At 56.0% G+C, this 18267-nt stretch overlaps 3 protein-coding genes across 3 annotated transcripts; 1 reads left to right on the forward strand and 2 right to left on the reverse strand.

Annotated features, from left to right (window-relative positions):
* Positions 1–494: 494 nt before the first annotated feature.
* On the forward strand, positions 495–4841 carry PG998_008677 (uncharacterized protein; the record flags this gene model as incomplete). The annotated part of the gene is made up of 3 exons (XM_066875493.1): positions 495–2069; positions 2123–3797; positions 4771–4841. 3 exons carry the CDS (start codon positions 495–497, stop codon positions 4839–4841), a joined length of 3321 nt encoding a protein of 1106 aa, XP_066731438.1.
* Positions 4842–5077: 236 nt separating this feature from the next.
* PG998_008678 (uncharacterized protein) lies at positions 5078–5825 on the reverse strand (the record flags this gene model as incomplete). The annotated part of the gene is made up of 2 exons (XM_066875494.1): positions 5078–5235; positions 5264–5825. 2 exons carry the CDS (start codon positions 5823–5825, stop codon positions 5078–5080), a joined length of 720 nt encoding a protein of 239 aa, XP_066731439.1.
* Positions 5826–15789: 9964 nt separating this feature from the next.
* PG998_008679 (uncharacterized protein) lies at positions 15790–16011 on the reverse strand (the record flags this gene model as incomplete). The annotated part of the gene is made up of 1 exon (XM_066875495.1): positions 15790–16011. The coding sequence occupies one exon, from the start codon at positions 16009–16011 to the stop codon at positions 15790–15792; it is 222 nt and encodes a 73-aa protein (XP_066731440.1).
* Between the last annotated feature and the right edge of the window lie 2256 nt (positions 16012–18267).

The following is an 18267-nucleotide window of genomic DNA, read 5'->3' on the forward strand; positions in this document are numbered from 1 at the left end:
TTTTGACAGCCGGATTCCGTCATCCGCGAGAGCTAGCCCGCCGTCCTACCCTCTATCTACCCCGTCACCCGTGGCCTCCGTTTTGGGGGGAGGGCACACCATTCTGCCCAGTTTCCTTGCTGCCACCCACAAGATTGACGGCCCATTGCTCTTCCTCTCCCAATGTTGTGTGTCTGTCTTGTCTGCCTCTAGCCTGTGATCGACCTTGGATACTACGCGTACCAGATGTGTTCCTCTTGCGGCTACAAGCTTTCGAAGGAAACCAGAAGGATAATCATACAGACATCCTAAACCGCTCCTCCTCCTACCTCCACCATGGAGCTCCACGACAACAGTCTCGTAGGCTACCCCCAACCACCAACGATGGCCGAGCCAAAATCGGAATTCGACGCCTCAGGGCCCATCCAGCTAGGACAGTTCGGGCCCCCTCCCCCTTGGATACGCGACGTCCGCTCCCCAAATTCGAAGGCGGCGCCGACCAGGACATCAACCATATGGGCGGCGGCATTGTCGCGTCCTCGGGCACGCCGGGAGGCGGCCTAACCCACCAGCAGGCCGCGCAGCGCCGAGAACAATTGAAGGCGAAGCGACGCGTGCCGGCCGCCCAGAGGAAGCGCACCAAGCTCAGCTGTGACTACTGCAAGACGCGGCGCTGCAAATGCCAACGGCTGGACCAGGCACCGCCACAGTCGGCCTCGGCCATGGACACGGGCGCCGACGACGAGGGACTGACGCCGTGCAAGCTCTGCATCGAGGCGGGCATTCAGTGTGTTACCACCATGCCGCGCAAGCATCGCATTTACGGCAGCGTCGAGAGCCTCGACAGGCGGTACCGGGCTATCGACGCATTGATTCGGGGCCTGCACCCCCAGCTGGGCGCAGAGCCTACGGCCGAGGAGGTCATCGCGTACGGGCGGGAACTGGGGCTCGAGATGCCTGACTTTGATGGTCCCGTCCCAGAGACGCCGCGGACGACCGTGTCGGGGGGCGGCAAGAGGCAACGGTCCATGAGCGCGGCGGCGCTTTTGTCTCCTGTGTCTCCGGAGGCCAAGACGATCAAGTCGGACCGGAGCGACGGGAGCGCGAACCTGGTGCGCGACCCGAGCGGACGGCCGCACTATATCGGCCCGGCAGGGAGCTTGGCCTTCTTCACCCGCCTGCGGAACCTTGTCGCCACGCGGTCCAAGTCGACCTCGTCGGAACTGAGCAGCGACCCCCACCCCGAGCACATGACGGCCGACCTGATCCCGGATCCCACCATGGTGTACGAGGGTCATAACCAGCGCGACAGCCTGAAGCCGCCGCTGTCGCCCTCCATGTTTAGAGGCGACTCCCCCACGACCAGCTTCAGTAGCCACGAAGGGCACGCCAACATATCCGAGTTGCTGCGCCATTGCGTCCCCTCAAACAAAGTCAAGCTTCCCGAAAGGGAGGTCGCCGACCGCTACGTCGAGGCCTTCTTCGAGCACATGCATCCCAATTTCGTGCTCTTCCACCGGCCCACGTTCCAGCACGTCTACGAGGAGATCTTCCGGGCCGCCTCGATGGACCACCGCGACGACAAAGAGAGAAACGACAGCATCGCCACCGCCAGCACCAACAGCACGGCGGGCCCCGGCAGTAGCGCCGCCAGCCAGACCACATACGTCTCGGTCGGGTGGCTCGGCTGCCTCTACATGATCTTCATTTTCGGATGCCGGTCTCTGCCCCAAAACAACCACACGCTCGACTTCCAACGGCGGTACTACGCCGAGATGACGGGCCTGCCGCAACTTCTTGTCACGCTCAGCTTACCCAACGTGTGTGCCCTGATGTTGCTGTCGCTGCACTCCAACAACACCAACGACCGCACCGCGGCCTGGACCTACCACGGCGCCGCGTGCCGGCTCGCCGTGGCGCTGGGCATGCACCGGCAGGACGTGTCCGGGTCGTTCCATCCCATCACGCGCGAGCTCCGCAAGCGCGTCTGGTGGACGTTGTACTGCTACGAGCAGAACCTGTGCTGCTCGCTGGGCCGGCCCTCGGCTATCGACGACCGCGAGGTCGACGTCGACTACCCGGACGAGAACGTGCTGGCCTGCGCCCCCGGCCAGCCCCCGGGCTCGCCGAAGAGCTCGCCAAGCTCTGGCACCTCGTCGGCTGCATCCGCCGCGACGTCTACGACCCGGCCCACTGCCCCTCCAGCCGCTACAACCAGGCCGTGCAGTACCTGCGCCGGCTGGTGACGTGGCGCTTCGCACTGCCACCGGACCTGCACCCGGCGCCCGCAGCGGAGCGGCGGCACAGCGGCGGGAACTCTGGGCACGACGACCTGACCTCGTGGCGCTCCGTCATGATCCTGCACGTCGTGTACCAGTGCGCGCTGGGCCTGCTGTCACGGCGATTCCTGCTGCGCGAGGTCGAGGCCAGCGAGCAGGGGATCGACCTCGGCGCCACGGCCGACGGGTTCGTGGTGACGCAGCTGAGCCGCGTCTGCGTGACGTCGGCCATGCGCGCCGTCGGGCTCTTCGTCGAACTCTGGCGTGGAGGCGCCTTCAACGCCATCTGCTGGTTCGACGTGTACTGGGCGTACCTGACGAGCATGGAGCTGACGCTACGGCTGGTAGCCCCGGACGCAGCGCTACCGCAGTCGGCTATGTCGCAACAGCAACGGCCCCAGTCGTCGGCCGCCGGGTCGCAGCGCGGCAGCACGCCCGAAGACGCGCACCACACATGGAAGTTCCAGCCGCTGCCGACGAATCAGCAACAGGAGGCGGCGCAGTCAGCGACGGCGGGGGCGCGGACGGACCTCGGCCGCGAGCTGGACGCGCTGCTGGCGGCGAACCGGCTGGTGGAGACGCACAGCGTGGCGGAGCTGGCCGACGCCGTGCGCCGGCTGCACGACATCCTCAAGACGGTCGAGATGAGCGGAACCAACGCCCGCTTCGCCAAGATCGCCAACGAGTTCGCCAAGGCCATGAAGCTCGTCGACGGCCGGCCCACGTCCACCCTCTTCGGCAACCAGCTCGGCAGCGAGCTCGAGGGCGTCCGCGTCCACGAGAACCCGGCCACGCTGCGCCAGATAGGGCACCCCCAGGAGGCGCAGCAGCAGCAGCGTCACGGAGGGAACGATGGTCTCGGTTTCTCCTCGAGTAACATCACGGACGGGGTGCCGCCGCAACAGCAGCAACAAAACCACCAGCCGCAGCCGATGGAACACCACCAACCCCTCGCGTCCCCGGCCTGGCCCAACGTGCCCCATGCGCAGCCGCCCCACCAGCCGCCGCCACCGCTGCCGGGCATGCACCACCCGTCCGGGGCGCCCATGTTCGCGTCGGACGTGCGACACGGCAGCCTGGGGGGCGTCGACTTCGTCTACTCGGGCGTCTTCAACCCGGCGACGGCCGCGGGCGGGGGCGCCGGCGGTGGCGGTGGCGGGGGCGGGGGCGCCGACGTGCCGACGACGGGCGCCGGCTCGGACATCCAGTGGGACATGGTGCTCGCGCCCGAGCAGTGGGAGCAGAACCAGAACCTCCTCACCGACATGACGGACCTAAACTACCCGAACTGGGCGTGGATGGCGGGTGGGCACAACATGTTTCCTTACATGAATATGGGGCCCACGGGGGATCATGACGGTGGGAAACGATATGAGGAAGAAGCGGCAGAGAGGAACGCGCGCAAACGAACGCACTTGCACTCGTCCTTGTACTCGCTCTCCCGCGCAGTCATCGTCTCAGCTCAAACTGAATGCAACGGAAACCGTTCACTCCCGAGGATATACATGTTCCTGGATTATCTCGTGCACATTGTTGCCAGTGTGTTTTGCCATGAGTGTTTGTGGTTTTCGACGCGTGCTCGACTCCACCAAGCTCTCTTGATATCACTCATATAGTGCCGACGCGCCAGGGGTATACGCACCGGGTGTCAATGAGACAGACGATGTCGGATGGGATATGCAAAAAACAAACGTGGTTCTCAACGCGGGCTGTTGGAGGAGCCCTTGAAGGTTTCGCCTACTGAAAAACACGAAAGTTGTTTTGAATAGTGTATTACATAATAACATGTGAACGAGGCCGTTTTCTTCACATGGCAGGCAACACAGCTAGCTACACGGGGTCGGTGATTGCTACGATGCCGGATATGTATGAGAATATGATAACGTGCCCAAACCAATAGGGCTGTTCGGTTTTATGAGTGACGCTTGATCGATGTCGACTTTCACCGCATCGAAGGAGAAACGGAGGCGGCGTCTAGCAACGTCGCGCTCCTTGGGATACGATGCACGCAAGGAACACTGTGAATGGCTATGCGAGATGTTGGCGGTGCTACGAAACGTGAAATGAAGGTGTCGTGGAATTCAGGTCCAACTCGACGACACAACCAGCAGATGATAGAGCCTATTATTCCACGGCCGATAATGTTATGATCAGCCCAGCCGTCCGTAATGGGACCTACGAGGGGTTCAATGGCGGTGTGATGTTGTGCAGCGTATCTGTCCTAGATGCATGTGATTAATATAATCCGTGCTAAAGGCAGAAGTTTCCAAGTCAGTCGTGTTCAAATTGTCACCAGACAGCCTTCAGGGTGTCATAGTATAGTGGTCAGTACAACACGTTGTGGTCCTAGTGTCGCAACTGTTCCGTGTAGACCCCGGTTCGATTCCGGGTGACGCCAATTCTTTTTTTTCTTTTACTTTTTTGGCCTTTTGATCTTCTGGTATGCAAGCAAGGCTTATGGATCCAAGTAGCACCGCACGATGATGGCTGAGACGAAGGTCACTGACGACAGCTTCCATCCAGAGCACGATGACGAGAACCGAGAAGAGGACTGTCAAGAAGAAGCAAGTTCTAGTCAAGTAACGATTGAAAAGGTAACAGAAAAGGGGGTATCATTTCTTCCTATATGTTTTCTGAACATCGTCTCCGTCAATCCATCCATCATATGCCCGTAAAAAGTAGAATACCGCCAACCATGTAGGTCAGGCAACCTGAACACCAATAACTCCTTCCTTCCCTAGTCCTGAAATCAGGTGTTTCTCGTTTGAATTGAATCGCTTCCCACCACCACCCATCATCCTCACTTTCAGTTCCCTCTCTCAAACCATCTGACGACGGCGACGCTGCTGCTGCTGCTGCTGTTTCGTCTGCTTCCCCTTCTGCCGCCCGCCCGCTGCAGCCCCAGCCCCCGCCGACCCGACCTGGACGTTCTCGCCGCCCTGCAGCTTCTTCTGCACGGCGGCGAGGTCGGGGGAAGCTGGCGGCGGGGCAGCCGTCGCCGGTGCGGCCCGTCTTGTCGAAGTTGAAGTTCTGCAGCGTGTTGACGATGGCGTTGATGCGCGCGCGGTTGGCCGCGAGTGACGTGTCCTGGGCCGGGTCGGGGAAGCTGATGGGCACGCTGCCCGCCTTGCCCCGCGCCACGAACGTCGTCAGCGTCGCCGCCACGGCCGCCTTGCTCGGCGGGCACGTGCACGGGATGTTGATGTTGTTGGCGCCCAGGCAGCTGCCGGGCTGCGACTTGCTGGGCACGCCGGCGGCGAGGCCGTAGTCGGGGATGACGGACTCGCTGATGGGGCCGGTGGCGTTGGCGGCGTTGCCGTTGCCACCCTTGTTGCTGTTGTTGTTGTTATTGCCGTTACCCTTGCCGCCGGTGGCGGAAGGCACGGCGGCGCTGCTGGTGGCGCTGCTGGATCGGGCGGCGGCGGCGGCGGGCGTGCCCTTGTTGGCGGCGGCGCCCTTACCGCTCAGCTGTTTTTCAGCTCCTGCGGCGGTGGCTCCCAGGTCGGCGCCTGTCGGCATGCCGAGTGCAGCCGTGGCGAGGCAGAGGACGACGGTGGCGATCTTCATTCTCGTCGGAGATATGGGATTGGATGAGAAAATGAGAGTGAAGTCTAGCTTTGGAAGAGAACGGAAGCTGTACCAGCAGGATCTCGACCGGCGAGTGGGTGAAGAGAAGAACGGAGAAGGGGAGATCGGTCGGTAGGTATCTGGATGAGATGGGCGATCAATCCAAGTGCCAACCGAAGCAGGACGAGCCGATGGTATTTATGCATTAACCATCATCTTGCCGTTGATTATTAACCTTACATTTACTCTTATTCTTAACATACAGCTTAATACCACTCGCTACTCGCCTCGTTAATTGCGAACGTGACCCTGCAAAACACATCAAATCAAACCCCCTGTCGGGACCGGCCGCCGGTCGGGGGCCGATTTCACCAACGTCGTGCGGCGTGTGTGGCGCGTTGGAATTGGATTGAATGAATTGTTCCGACAGTGTGTTGTGCTCGCCGTTTCACGTCGCCCGCCTGGCCCAGCCAATGTGGGATCGCGACATCCTTGAAACCATCCGACATCCAAACCGCGGGGGGCAATTCAAGATTCATCCATCGTCGCACGAAGACGGAAAGAAACATCAGCAGTCGCGCGGCAAATTTTATTCCATACATACATGTCTATTTTTGATGGACCCCTCTCCCAAAGAGAAACCACATAGATCAGATAGATAGATCTCTTGTCCCCTGCCCGGTCTTTTTCGTCCGAACCTTCAGACGATGGTGCCTACAGTAGCGGAAACGGACGAGTGCTGATCGTGTTTCTAGATCTGCAATTGGCCCCTGCGTTTTCTGGAGATGCAGGTTCCAGGCCTGTCAAGCTGTGTGGCCTGTGAGGCTGTTGGCTAGGCTGGTTGGCTGGCTCTACTGGCTGGCCTCACTGGTCGCCCCAGCCAATTGACGTGTTTCATCTTCACCAGGGGATGCGGACAGAAAGACGTTTCAATACAACCGCACTTATGTTTCGATTTGCTGCAGGGTGTGTGTGTGTACACAGGTGAATAGGCCGAACGAACGAACGACGGGGGCGAGCGGCAAAACACTTTCTTGCCTCCGCGATAATTTCAACGTCTTATATCTCGACTCTTATTATCTATCTATCTGCTCATTACCTTCTGATTCTGGACTGGCCGCCGTGGTGTTTTACTCTTACTCATCCATCCACCCATCCACCTCACCCCCGCCTGTCGCTCCTTCCCTCATATCCGTCCAGCAGTCCAGCTGCGTTGCCCCTCCCATCCCAACACCCTCGCCCTCGCCTATAGAGGCGGAGAAGAGCAGGCGAAGAAGCCGTCGTGCCAAATAAAGTGAGTGAGTAATAGATGTCTGCCTCATCCACGATGCGCGCCACTCGGCCTTCGGCGTGGTGTAGCACAGGAGCATGTTTCCGGCCGCCGGGAAGCCTCCTGAAATTGCAGTGGCGGTCGCCGTCGCATTGGCAGAGTGGCGTAGGTAGCGAGCTCGCCTAGGTTGCGCACATGTTCACGGCGCCCTCTTTTCCCTCCCTTGCAATCTGAGAGAGGGAATGTGCCGGTCGGGTGGCCTTCAAAACTGGCGGCATGAGTAGGAAAGAAGCCCCTAATGGAGCAACCCCGTTCGTTTGGCCGATTTGAAAACATCCTATCGCGAATGTCCTTGATATAGCCGGTGGTTGCCAGCCAACATCTAGGGACGCGCGAATGCCCGACGCATGGTACGATGTGGTGCCAGCTTTCCATCGCCACATCCTCACAGACTTCACAGCAGTCGTTGGGTCTCTTGGGTTTCTGTGTAACATCGGAAAGGGATGCCCGATTAGGTAACCCCTGGCAGGAGCTTCTCGATAGACCTCAAAAAGGCACATATATGCCTGAGAGGATGTCCAGCCAGCCAGCCAGCCGGTCGGCACACACTCACATAGAGAAAAAGGGTCTAACGCCTCGCGCAGCCACCACGGTCATGGCTCCGACGGATGGTGGTGGTGGTGGTGGTGTGTATGTGCGCGATGAACGATGGTGTTGTCGATGTGTAATACAGAGCGAGGGAAGACGTGTTGCGCACTCACTCACACCCACCACCACGCTTTGGCTTCGTCCTCGCCTCAACCGCCGAGCCACAGGCCCCAGGGGCGAAGCAGTCAAGCACATATCACACACCCGGTTTCACATGAGAAAAAAAGACGTGAAAAAAAAGACGGACGGTCCGTGTGTGGTGAGAGCAAAAACAAAAGTGACGTTAGTTGAGGTAAGAAGTCACATATGACATGCACGAGCAGGAAAGAAAGCTATGTATAAGGAACGCGCAAGCCGGATAGGGAGGCGACTGCGCGGAACTGGTTTGGTGTGTAAGACCAGAAGCACGACACCTCGTATCGGCAGCCGGTCCCTGATCCGCACCCACCCGGGATGCCATCTGTTTGGTTGGATAAGTTTGGGGAGATAGGGATGGAGATGGGCCCCCGGGCCCAGGTATAACATGAGATGGGTGCGGCACAGAACGAAGGAGCCCAGGGCGCGCGTCGAATAGGGTGGTGATACAGCATGATGCTAATGCCGCCTCGGCGACGGATCATGCGTCCTTGTTCTGTCTTTGCACACATCTTCCCGTTGGGTGGTGTGGGAGAGGCGTTCTCGACCGTCGCTTACCTGCTCACATCATCCATCCCAAGGGTTCGCTTGTGGGACGAAGAGCCGCATATACCACACACATTATACCAGTGGTACCCCAGATCTGCCAGCTAGACAAGGATCGTCGCAATGGGAATTCCCCGGAGTCATCATCATCATAGCTTCGTCACGCTCCACCTTTTCGGTGGCTTGCTTATATATATGGGAATCACATCACAGCAGTCCTCGTCCAATCACGGCCTGATTCCTCTTGGGGAACTCGAGGTTTCTGGAAAGAAGAAAAACTCAGTAGATGCTTGTGACTAGGTGGGCAGGGGTCGCAGTAAGCTTACTCCAGGATGCTTACCAAACCCATGGATCCGGGAGGATACGAGGTGAGCCCTTGTCGTGGGAAGAAAAGACCAGATGCTCACCTAGGTAAGCTAGACTTTGTTAGTTGAGAAGCCCATTGCCCTTTCGGGTGCCGTGCGGGCGAATGACGTGAAGGGGTATCGCACCATTGGCCAATGGCGGGTAGTGGACATGGATCGCGAAGGTGAGTGGCTTGCGTAGACGCGCATGTCCGGCACCGAATACGCCAATATCATGACCAACATGATGACTGTCAGGTTTCCTGTCCTCGAGTTATACACCAAGAAAACCTGGTTTCCTCAGCCTCTGCGCTTACATCGTGATGCTGCTGATGGTGTGAGCGTGTGGGGCTGCTCCAAGTCTCCGAGCGTTGATATCAGGCTTCTTCCATGTACATCGCAAGTCAGTGGTAAGTATCTCATGGTATTTGGGCTTTTGGTGAGATCAACGATTCTTCCTCCGGTTAGTCAACATGGATGGCCACGCCATAGAATGTCCATCATGGCTGTCGGCAAGTATCGTTGATATGACCTGCTGAGCCAAGCACAATTGCCCTGGATGCCTTGCCGTTCAGCCATGCCTCACGCACAAAGTGAGCCCCGGCCAATGCGTAACGGGCTGTCACCCAGACTCGTAACGGTAAAGGTCTAGATTTCACGTTTCGCTTCCATCCACGCCTTGCTGTGTGTCCCCCCCAATGCACGCAATTGCATCATGCAAGGCAGGCTGCAGGCAGCTTGCATGGTGCAGGAGTAGTGCGGCAGTGAGCATATGCGAAGGAATGAAAAGGATCGCTTGAGACAGCCAGCAAGCCACGGCACGCCAATGCGACGGCCACCCCTCACACCCCTCCAGTTCGTCGGTGCCCACACACACTCGAGCACATGCATGCTGTCGATATGGTGGCTGATTCGACTAGTAAAAAAACCTCCCGGGTGTGCCAATTGTGTGCCGCCCGTGCTTCTTGCAATACCGTCCGGCTTGCCATGAATCCACCCCAGATCTCTGTTTCCGGCGAGGTGCATGTCCATTATCACGGTTGCCGCTTGTGGCAGCATTCTGGATGGGTCCCCTAGCGGCACGGCATCGGAGAAGCGGCTTGCTGTTGCGGATCGCCCAAGTCATTCCGAATTTCCCGTGTGTAGACATAGACGATAACATGGTAGCATTTTCCGGCCCTACTTGCATCTGCCTTTGTTGTATGTAACCCAGTGGCCGTGACGTGCATAGGGAGTTGCGACAGGATCTCGTATGATGCTCATGCAAGATGCAACCGAACTCAATAGGAAATCGGTGTTAAGTAAATGGTAAAAACAGGTATTAGCGCCTGCTCACTCCGCGTCATTCGGTAAATGCCAGCTGGGCAATTGATACAGGTGTCTGCCAGACATGTCCCAAGATGCCCGGAGCTATCGGGACATATGGACTCGGCATTGGCGGGGTGTAAGTAATCATATGACCGACTATGTAACTGTCCTTGTAAGACAGAGTGTCAGTCGACTTCATAGGCCCGCGGAGGCAGGCCGTAGTGCGAAAGCATATTGGGACATCACTCCAAGTTCGTGCGGTGATGAGTACTTACGTACTCGGCAGCAATAGTTGATCGCCGACATTGGCGGCCGCGTAGCGCGCGAATCTCGAACTCCGTTCTCAGCTGCTGTCGAAATATGTAGATCGCAACAACTTGCTCCCTCGGAGTCTTGGCCTGATAAGCTTGTTCTTCTAGGGACTCTGAGTGAGCAGTCGAGAAAGAGCACAGCAAGTACCTTGGTACTTGGTATGATTAGTTGCCAGTGAGAGCTGCAGATGCAGCGACCAGTCATCAAGCCGTGCCGTCTGCAACACGAAGGAATTGTAAAGATAATAATAGCCAATGGCTGATTGGCAGCTGAAGGGGGCGTGTCCCATGCCGCTCTAAAGCAGCCAGAAACACACATCAACGTCAACGTCATGTATAAGCTGGTCTCAGCTACAGACGAGTCAGAATATCGTTCTGATTGCCTTGTTAGCGAAGTGAACATCTGTCATGCAGAACCATAGTACTATGTAGCACCGCCCGTCGGAGTAGAGAGCGAGGTATCTAGAAGGGCGCTGACGCTATCTTGTCCGATCCAATTGGAAGCGGAAACGGGCCACAATTGTTTCCGCGAATGGCAGCGAGGAATCCGTGATGGAATTTCCGTAATTGGAAAAAGTGACGGGGAACGGAGGCTAGATGCCACGGCGCATGTGTACAGCAGCTGGCCTATGGACGGTCGCCCTGCCGCCTACAGACAGCCAGACGTTGCTTTGATTTTCTGCTGATCACCAAGGTCGGCTGCTCCATTTGACTATCTCCCGGGCCGCCCAACGCCAGATCGTCAACTGGAGTAGCTAGTTCAAGTGTCATGCGCTGCCTCGAATCACTTCGTTGCAGAGGCACGCGGTGGTTGGTGGTCAATCGCACCCAGCCGCAAGCTCCGATGGTAGCTCTGTCAAAGGTGGTAATCCGAAGTATCCTCGAGATCGCGCATTCCAATACATGGCAAGATCAGCAGCGAAGGGCTGGGATTCGCCGGCCCTTTGCGAAAAAGTCCACAGCATGTACCCAACTTGTATGTCGCAGTTTTCCTTTTGGTCCAAGGTCACACAAACCCCGCATTAATCCACGCGACGACATGTCAGGAAGCTTGTGTCAATACTGGTGATGTACTCTCTCGACGGGCATCATACATATTCATATAGCGCTGTCACATATATAGGTATATATGCGGGAAGAGGATGCTCCAGTCAATGCGGTAAGCTTGTCAAGCATATTAGAGCTTCGGCCAAAGCTGAATCATGGTAAGTTCGTGACGTGACGGCTCATCCAATTGTAGCCATGTGATTCGCCAGGAACAACTCGGGAATCCCGACTCAGCAACGAAAGACTCGGGGCGATTGATGTCAGTGATAAACCCACCAAAACTCGAATGTTCAAAACCGCAGAGGACGACAAGTGCGCGATCATCGTCGTGTTCATGCACCACGATGTCTAGTCAGCAGGTGGTACCCGTTTTTGCCTCGTACGGAGCAGCGTTTCCGATTTGAATGGGAGATAGGGAGTGATCTTGCCTCGTTCGTCCGCTGAAAAATTCTGCTATAATGCCGAGTGATGCGATATGACAGATGGGCCGGACGGCCGACTCCATCACGAGAGTGGCATCGAGTCACGATCGCTCCGCAATCGTAACGAGAAATACGACCAGGGCGTTTCGCTTGCTTGCTTTGCTGACGAATGGATTGCAATGGATCCTCAACAGGCCAAGAGCTTCAGCTCCGCCTAAGAGCGAGAAAGAGAGAAGCGAGTAAAAAGATCCCCACTGTTCGGTTCCAATCGTGCAGTGTGCAGATGCAGGTCCAAGTGGAAGAGGATAAGCGCAGGCCGCAAAAGCTCGTTGCCGTACTCCAAAAGATACCTGCCGACCACTCGCATACCCTGGCCGTGGCCTCAATATACATATATCTGGATGCTAAAAACAAGAACGATCCACCGGCATGGGCGCGCACTATCTTGGTGCATGCTTAGTGGCGCGACTAGATCAGAGACCATCGCAACCGACCCTGTTCAAAGGTGGTGGTGGCTTGTCTCAGCCTTGACATCTCGTCAGCAGAGCAGGGAAGCTATAGACATGGACTGGGTGGATGGGTCGACGGCCAATGCTAATCGGCCTGGAGATGCAGCAGTGCGCTTGTTCAGGAGCGTTGAGATCCGCAGGTTTCATAGGCAGCCCATCCCGTGATGGAGCAGCCGAGATGGGCAATCCGACCTTGGTGCGGTGCTTCGTCATCGTCATTGTCCTGCAGCTGCTTGGGCGAGTCGCCGGCTGCGGTGATGGATGCGGCCAAGTTTGCCGGGCTTGTACAGTATACTCGAAGCTTCTGACTGCGCCGCGAGCGTGTACTGTACGAAATCTGGGGTGGACATGTCAAGTCACAGGGCTACCGTTACTACCCAGGTAGGGCAACACCTAGCTCAATAGTCGGCTGTCGCGCGACGGACCGAATTGACCTGCAAACAACGACCGTTTCCAACCAAAACGGCAAAAACGAGGGGTTTCTCAATCAAGCGAGCGACGGCCTATTAGTGCGCATGCCATGATCTCCGGGAGGCGACCAAAGTCGTTCGAATGCTGAACGAGCATTCATGCAACGGCGGAGCGTCCTTCCCGGGCATGGTATGGAAGTACAGAGCAGAGCACCGAGGGGCAGAGCCGTGCATGCGCAACCGTTCGTGGAGCCGATATTGCAGAAAAGCTGGTGCATCGTTGGTGTTGAGGAACAATAATCTCTGACATGTGAGGAATGCATATTGGCTGTGTGGTGTGCGTGTGTGGCTGCAGATTGGACAGGCCGTCCCCATTCCGGTGCACAGTCAGGACGACCCAGGTTTCTTGCAGAGGCGCATGCAAGTTCGGCCGTGGTTGTTTCGCTTGGTGGTGGTGATTAGCCGGGAGAGGCTTCTGGCCATGCGCTGACAATGTAGGAACCCATCTCGATGTGTCCTTGCCGGCGCATGCAGACGGCCGAGTTGGGTAAATGATGGGCAGGTCGGGCTTATTGGGGCTTGATTGACTGTGATGTTGCGATGTGTCTTGTTTCGTGCCAGGTGCCCGTTAACCGCATCGGTAGAGCCTTGGTTGAGAGAGAGCCGCTGCCGTGATCTGGAGGACAAATCGTGAAAAAGCGTATTGGCAAGGTACAGGGAGCAGGGAGCAGGAAAATAGGCAAGGATGTCATGATCGTGGTGGGGAGTTGGTGCAGCGTTGAGGGCCGCGGGAAAAAAAAGAAAAGAGGTACCTGTCAAGTACTTGCCTGAAGCTCCCCCAAAACCCCAAAACGACAGTTGCATGCGCCTGCCAATGGACCTAACCTTGCTGGCAGTTTGCTAATAAAATTCAATATTCTGCGATGCCCGGGTTCTGCCTGGGCAGCTGATCCATTGAATCAAGGTAATGTATCACGTATAAGGCATAGACAGGTTTTTTTTAACTCAAAAATGGTGCAAGCATCGGTCTTCTGAACAGTCACTGGACGTTTGCCTGTGGTTCTATAACAAAAGTCTGGGGGTTGGTTGTCGCTCAGCAACTGCATACCTAATTCACACCAAGCAAGCCGAGAAAACTGGAGCACCTGAATTTCCAAGTTTTGTCTAATTTTCCCTCTTAACCGTCCCAATCTGCGGGGTTTTGCCTACTTAAATACATGGCCATGTACCTATCTTAGCTACCGTCGGAGCAAGCAGCGGTTTTCTTAGTTACTGGGTCCCTATGGGCGATTAGGTTACGCACCAAGAGGCGCCCCGGTGGATATATCGACAACAACTTACATGGCGTAGGCGTGTGTATGCATGTACGGCCAGCCAGCTTCACCACTTCACACTAGTTTGTGTGGAAATGCCCGCCCTATATCTTGAAGATGTGCGGGACTATTCGGCCTTGATCTACGCACTATATCTTTTGGATGGGTTTTCCAGATTACATAGGCATCATAGTGCAAGCACGCAAGAGCACGCTAGGACGAGAAAAATACCACCTAGCTAAGCATCCCGCGATTCGGACCCTCGATGGCCTTTGCTGGAGGGTTCGTCAAGTACCTGTCTACCTACCCTGCTGCCGTACCATACATCAGCATATACCCATGAGGCAAGCAGGTATGGATGGCATGCAATGCACTATATGTATATGTATCCATGAAGAGATCCATCCCCAGGGTCCAAACTTGGGTGTGGAGCGTTTGCATAGAGGGAGGGGGAGGAGGGGCTGTCGTTGGAGCTCTGCCCTCGCCTACACGGAGCCATGTACGTAACCCAATATATCTCTGACAGGCTGGGAAGATCTGACGGATTGCGTCGGGATGGCGTCTGGGTTTCTGTCTATCTCGCTCACACCCCCCATGTTTAACACGTGCGGGAGAGAGCTCTTTTCAAGGAAACGTTCGAGTATGTTCCCACGGAACGAACATCCTGAAGGACCAGGTTGGCGAGAGAAAGACTGTCTAATACAGTGTGTCTCTGCCCCCTCTGTTGTTCTGCCGAATCCGTATCCTCGGCGCATCTACGCACGATCGTCAGACTTTTAAGTAGTGCGGTTCGCCAATGAAAAGCAAAACTCGAGCAGAGCCTCGGACAAGGGTCAAGACCACTTATTGTGCGATAAAACAAGGGTGGACGCTGTCGCGTTTTTGGGAGATCTCCGTCGGACCTGACTCGAGAGATGCGGAGGCGCGTTTAGATGCACGCGCTACCTAGGATATTACGCTGATCCAGTTCGTAGCTCGGAGAACCGGTGCATTCTCTCCTTGCGATATGTCACGATACCTGCGTTCAATCACAGGTAGTTTGCCAAGCAGTCAAGACACACATGGATAGAGAGAGCGGTTTGTAGAAGTAAACAAAAAGAATAGTATTACCCAATTCATCGTCTTGTCCTCCTAATCTATGAATGAGCCGTGCAATCAAACAACGCTGCAGCCTGTGTAATAAGAGTCGCAATCTACTGCCACTTCTTGACCAAACAGGCGCTGTCTAGATATTGCCTCCCCCGAGAGCTTTTGTGTTTTCCCCGGAATCCAAGAAAATAAAGAAAATGCCATGTATGTTCCAGCCAGTCGCGCATGCAGAACAAGACGACCACCAGAAGGGGATGGACAGCACACCCCGCAGTCTTTTTGGGATTTTTTTTCGCACCACCACCACAGGGTCATATACCAGGAAGAAGAACGTCAGCTGCGCCCATGGCCAATTAGAGGGCGCGCGACTCGACAGGTCGGAGGGATCATCTGGTCCGTCTAGCAAAATCGCAAAGTCGGGGGAGCCAGTAATAAAAAGAAAAGGAGGAACATAGGCCGAGTGCTGTTGAACCTCAACTCCGGTTCCGTTCGTCCTCGGACAAGGGGGCGCAATAAAGAATAATCTCAATTTTGAATCTGATTTTCGTGAATCATTAAGTGCGTGATCGTAACATGCAGTCGGATCCCTTCTAGGCGGGACCGACTGATCATTCATGAGTCCTGGGACGTCTTTTCGTTCATGGAGATGGTCCGTTTCTCCGAGATCACCGTAACCACCGGCATCTCCTCTTCGTACTGCAGGGCCAGCAGGGCCTTTTCCCTGGCCGAGGCCGAGCGGGTGTGCGAGATACGTTTCGCGAGCACCGTATCCAGATCGTCGGGTCGCTTCCGCGGCGTCAAAGTCGACTCGTGAGGTCCAGGATGAGGAGCCATACGCAGGCTGTCGTGTGCATCACCGTCAGGTCGGCTGCCCCAAGACGTCTAGCATGGTATGTTAGCGAATCCAGTTACGGCGGGGATGCAATGGTGCAAGCTTACCATATTGAGAGTGATCAGGGCATAGATCTTGATGAGACCATGGAAATAGCCAAAGAAGATGGAGACGGGGTAGAACAGAATATCCTGGGGGTAGCGACGCCAGAGACCGACAAGCTTGACGACCTTGGTGAAGGCGAACATCCAAACCAACTCGGCAACCAGGGCGTAGTGGCGAGTTTCGGGGTCCCAATTGGCTGTGCCCCACCAAAGGGACAGAAGGATCAGGGGGTCTCCAATAAAAGCCAGCGAAGTAAAGGTCGCCAGGTGAAGAGCGTAGGTGCACCACGGCTGCTGACTACAACCCCAAAAAAGAAAACATTAGTTTAACCAATCAATAAAATCAATGTCGCTCAAACGGGTGCACTCACGTAATCACGTAGCGCTCCTTGACCAGGCTCGTCCAATTGCTGCGCCAGTTGCTGCGTGCCCATCGGGAGCATTGGTACATGAACTTCATGCCGTATTCCAGCGTCGTCTCGATTTCGCATTCCTTCTCGTACTGGATCCAGGTTTTCCACTGGTTGTTGACGAGCCATCGCGTCACAAAGTTGTCGTCGTCGGCGTTAAGGATGAACTTTCCCCAGCGCTCTCGCTGGAAGCCGTCGAGGAAGTCCCCGCTCGAAAGAATCTCGGATCGGTAAGCACCGGTGCGGCCAGACATGCAGGATGTTCCGCCATCCATGTTGTGGGTGGCCGAGATCTCGAAGTTGCGTCGCTCGATGTAGGCCGCGCCAAGCCAGTTCCAGATGTTGTCAGACCACGATCCGTTGCGTTCTCGGCGTACTCGTTGGCAGGTGCCGACTCCTCCGATCTTGGGATCCTCGAAGGGGGCGAGAATCCAGGGGAGCAGAGTCGAGGGCCACCAGACGTCGTCATCCGCCATGATGGTGATTTGAGTGGTGACTTCGGGCAGAGCCTTGCAGACTTGAAGGCGCTTGTTGGCAATGTCGGTGCAGAGAACGCGGATGTTGTTATGCGGCAGAGTCACGACAAGCTTCTTCAGCGCCATGTACTTGTCTCGGGTAGTAATCATGATCATCTCGTAGGGCTTGCAAGCCAAGATGCTCTCCAGCGAGGTACGCAGCTCCTCGGGGGCGTTGTGTATGGTGGGGATAACAACGGTCACATCCGAAGCCGTGTATTTGGGTTCAGCCGGAATAGGCTTCGACTTGTACATCCAATGGCTGGTTGAGTGAACAATTGTGCGAGTGTATCGCCATAGCCTAAATATAGTTAGTTAACATGCAAGCAAAGAGAGCCGCTCATAGGCTTGAGCGATAAGCCGCAGTGCATCGTAACGTACCAGAGACCAATGTGGAATTTGAGCCAAGAGGGGGTCAGCAAGAACACCCAAAGCGCTCCGATAATGGAAGCGAGGTCAAACATGGTGCCGGTGTCGTCTTTGAAGGCCGGTAAATGCAAGGCTGTGGAGAGCGTCCGAGCGGCCGAGTGATCAAGCCAGGATCTCGAAGGTTAGGGTGTCGTAAGATAGACTGGACTTGGTAAATCGCCTGCCAGTAGTGACCATCGAATGTTCTTGGATATCTCCAATCCCAAGGTGGCGCGGGTTATAACACAAGGCGAAGATGTGTGAGCTGAAGATGAGGTTTCCAAGAGGCTGCGGCGCAGTGTAACACCTCGAGCAGTGTCTATGCTGAATCTTGCGGTTGACTATTAAAATGCGAGAAAGTAGAAACAAGGGCCCAAATGAAGATATGGGGGTCTTTATTTTCTAACTCGTAGCCTCTTCTTTTCTGTAGCCGACGATCCTCGAGATTGCTGACTGAACGAGTGGTGAGGACAAACGACGGTTTGACTCAATGGGCGTGTGTTGAAGCGTGGTGGATGGGATGATGGCGGGATGGATATTGTCCAGCTTCAAACTCGACGGGCCTGTCGAAAGCACCAACCGCTTTTTTGGCTCCGAGGGCGTTGCTGTATTTCGACAGCAGCAAACCACACGCGAGCAAGGTGTGTGTGTGTGTGAAGAGCGAGAGGACGATAGGATGCTTGCAAGAGCCTCGACAATCAACCTCTCTCTGCTTCTTTTCCAGTCCCGACCAGATAAGACGACAACAAAAAGCTGACCTAGAAAACGACTGAAGTCAAGCTCCACACAAGAGAACCCGTATAATTATACAATAGGAGAGA

The sequence above is a fragment of the Apiospora kogelbergensis genome (assembly GCF_038363985.1).
Source record: "Apiospora kogelbergensis strain CBS 113332 chromosome Unknown utg000005l_segment0_segment0, whole genome shotgun sequence".
Classification (NCBI taxonomy): Eukaryota; Fungi; Ascomycota; class Sordariomycetes; order Amphisphaeriales; family Apiosporaceae; genus Apiospora; species Apiospora kogelbergensis.